Here is a 2,374-nt window from a genome sequence, read left to right on the forward strand (position 1 = left end):
ACCCAACAGCTATCAACACCTTTGTCTACCTAAGGCATCATGTCTGATCCAAACAAGTCACTGCTCCAGAGTAGCTGTCAGGGTGAAGTGTGACAAGCACTGCTTCGACAACACATTTTGATTTGCAGGGCTACACCAGCGCTGGTTGTGCCTTTCAAAAAAACGATGAATTCTTCAGCAGAACAGACACCCATAGGACAGATTTCCAGCATCTAACTAAAATCAGGAGTTTTTACTTCCCCTTGAGCTTACAGACACACCTCTGATGGTGTGTGTCAGAGGTGAACCTAGAGCAGAGTCCGTCATGACAGATAAAGATACAAAACCCACACATTAAAAATGAACTTTCTTTTGCATACATACTACTTCCGAGACTCCAGTTAGAGAAAGTTTGAGAAAACACAGCAAGAATCCAACTGCAAAAATCTTAATTATAGTGGAGACACACACCCCTAAGCCTCAAAGTCTTTAAACCACAGGTATTCAAACCTCCTCATCCCTCAAGCATTATCACAGAGAGAAACTCCAGGCCTACAAACACATACAGCCCAGTATAAAGGCACAACACCAGTCCCCTTGAAGAATACGGAGATCCCACAAAAGCCTAATGGCACTAAAACTAACACAGATCACCAGTAGAGCTTTATATGGACAGCCACAATCACACGCAAGCAGGAGTAGGCACAGAGAACTGGCACCATAACTAAAGTTGCCTGCAGAAAAAGATGCAGGCCCTGATGTAACTTAACTAATAATAAACAGGTGGAGTGGACAGTTGTTTTACTTATAATTAATACACCTGCCTCCAGGCCTCTTCCACCACAAGACCAGGCACACATATTCTCAAGAAGTGCATACATATACCAAACCTGATGTGCCCGGACTTTATACATGCACACGCACGCGCACACACTAGTCCCAACCTCTCAGAAACGGGTCTGTGTCTCACACAGCTAAAAAAAGGAAAATACAAAGTAATTTTAAAATTAGCAGGCAGCCACAAAAATACACACACACACACACACACACGAAACGCCCCTCCAGCCTTTTCACGGTATAAATGTGACACACAGAATTAAGACACAAGTGTATAAAACGCAGCTCCTTCTAGGGCTACATTCCTAAGTAAGCCCCATTTAATTTGCTGAGACTTACGCCCAAGAAAGCATGTTTCAGATGGGGGCTCGAGGCTAGGCTGGCACACACACACCCCTGTACTGACATAATCCCATTTCGCAAGTGCCACACCTAAGGGGCACACAACACGCGGCTCGGCTTGGAGGTGCCTGCTCCTCGGGGCAGACCGTTACGAGAGAGAGGTCGCCCTGACCCCACCAAGAACAGACGCACAGAGAAGGAGAGAGGTCCGCTGCAAACCAGAGCACGCTCCCACAGTACAACCCTAGGCCCCTTCAGCCCAACATTGTACAAAAACGCACGGAGTCGGTTACTGTGGCACACACAAAGCAAGTCTTCCTAGGTTCTGCTGCTTCCCCCTCTCCCGTCTCTCTCTCTTACACACGCACACGTCCGTGCACAAGAATGCAGGAGAGGCACACCCCCTACTCCAAAAAGCCTCCACTCCTCAGACATAAAGGCATACACAGGCAGCCACGAGAGAGGGGAACTCCTGTGCGCGCGGACGCACGCACCCACCCACCCCTCCGCAGAAGTGCAAAAGCCCAGCCCCACCTCCCTGCCTCTGGCAGCACCGGGCCTGGAGAGGGAGCAGAGAACCGGAGAGGGAGCAGAGAACCGGGGAGGCATCTCTCCCCCCGCACCCCACGCTTCCCCCCATGTGCCTGGCCCCACTCACCAATCACCTCCTGCAGCTCATAATCGTCCTTGTTGATGGACCAGGGCAGGAAGCTGGAGTCCTCGGCAGCCATGGCAGCAGCAGCCGCTTCCCCAGCTCAGCGGCAAGCGCAGGTTAGCAGGCCTCGCTTCCACAGCAGGGCAGGGAGCCGGAGAGCCCGCCTCGAGCTTCCCCGGCCACGGCAGTAACCTCAACCCCCAGCTTCCACTCCCTCCTCCTACTAACAGCGGCCAAACTTAGCCTGCTCTTCCCACCTGCCCATGCCCAGAAGCGCGGTGACGTCATCCGCACGGCACGCATCTCCAAGGCGCGGCGGCGGCGGGGACGCAGGCGCCTTCTTGAGTGTGTCTGAGGCGAAATATGTTTCCGTTGGTTTGCCGGAGCTTCGAGTATCACGCAGGCAGACCCTCGGGCGTGCGCCCAGGCCGCTCTCTTGTTCACCCCTCGCCCCGTTCCCGCTTCGTTTTAACAGACCACGAGTACGGAGAGAAAATGAGGCGACGGTGCCACACACAAGATGGCTGGCGGCTTGCTCTTCGCCATCGCTGGTCTAACGAA

At 52.8% G+C, this 2,374-nt stretch overlaps 1 protein-coding gene across 3 annotated transcripts in view; it reads right to left on the reverse strand.

The window, feature by feature from the left end:
- The window catches only part of OXSR1 (oxidative stress responsive kinase 1), a 118,557-nt gene extending 116,519 nt beyond the window's left edge, over positions 1-2,038 (reverse strand). For all 3 annotated transcript variants that reach the window (XM_084859418.1, XM_084859417.1, XM_084859419.1), the window contains exon 1: positions 1,817-2,038. In XM_084859418.1, the coding sequence (XP_084715544.1) occupies positions 1,817-1,889 (73 nt within the window). In that variant the 5' untranslated portion in view covers positions 1,890-2,038. The remainder of the gene's footprint in view (positions 1-1,816) is intronic.
- Between the last annotated feature and the right edge of the window lie 336 nt (positions 2,039-2,374).

The sequence above is a fragment of the Heloderma suspectum genome, chromosome 5 (genome assembly GCF_057233095.1).
Source record: "Heloderma suspectum isolate Gila_16-S chromosome 5, 16-S_ref, whole genome shotgun sequence".
NCBI classification, from domain to species: Eukaryota; Metazoa; Chordata; class Lepidosauria; order Squamata; family Helodermatidae; genus Heloderma; species Heloderma suspectum.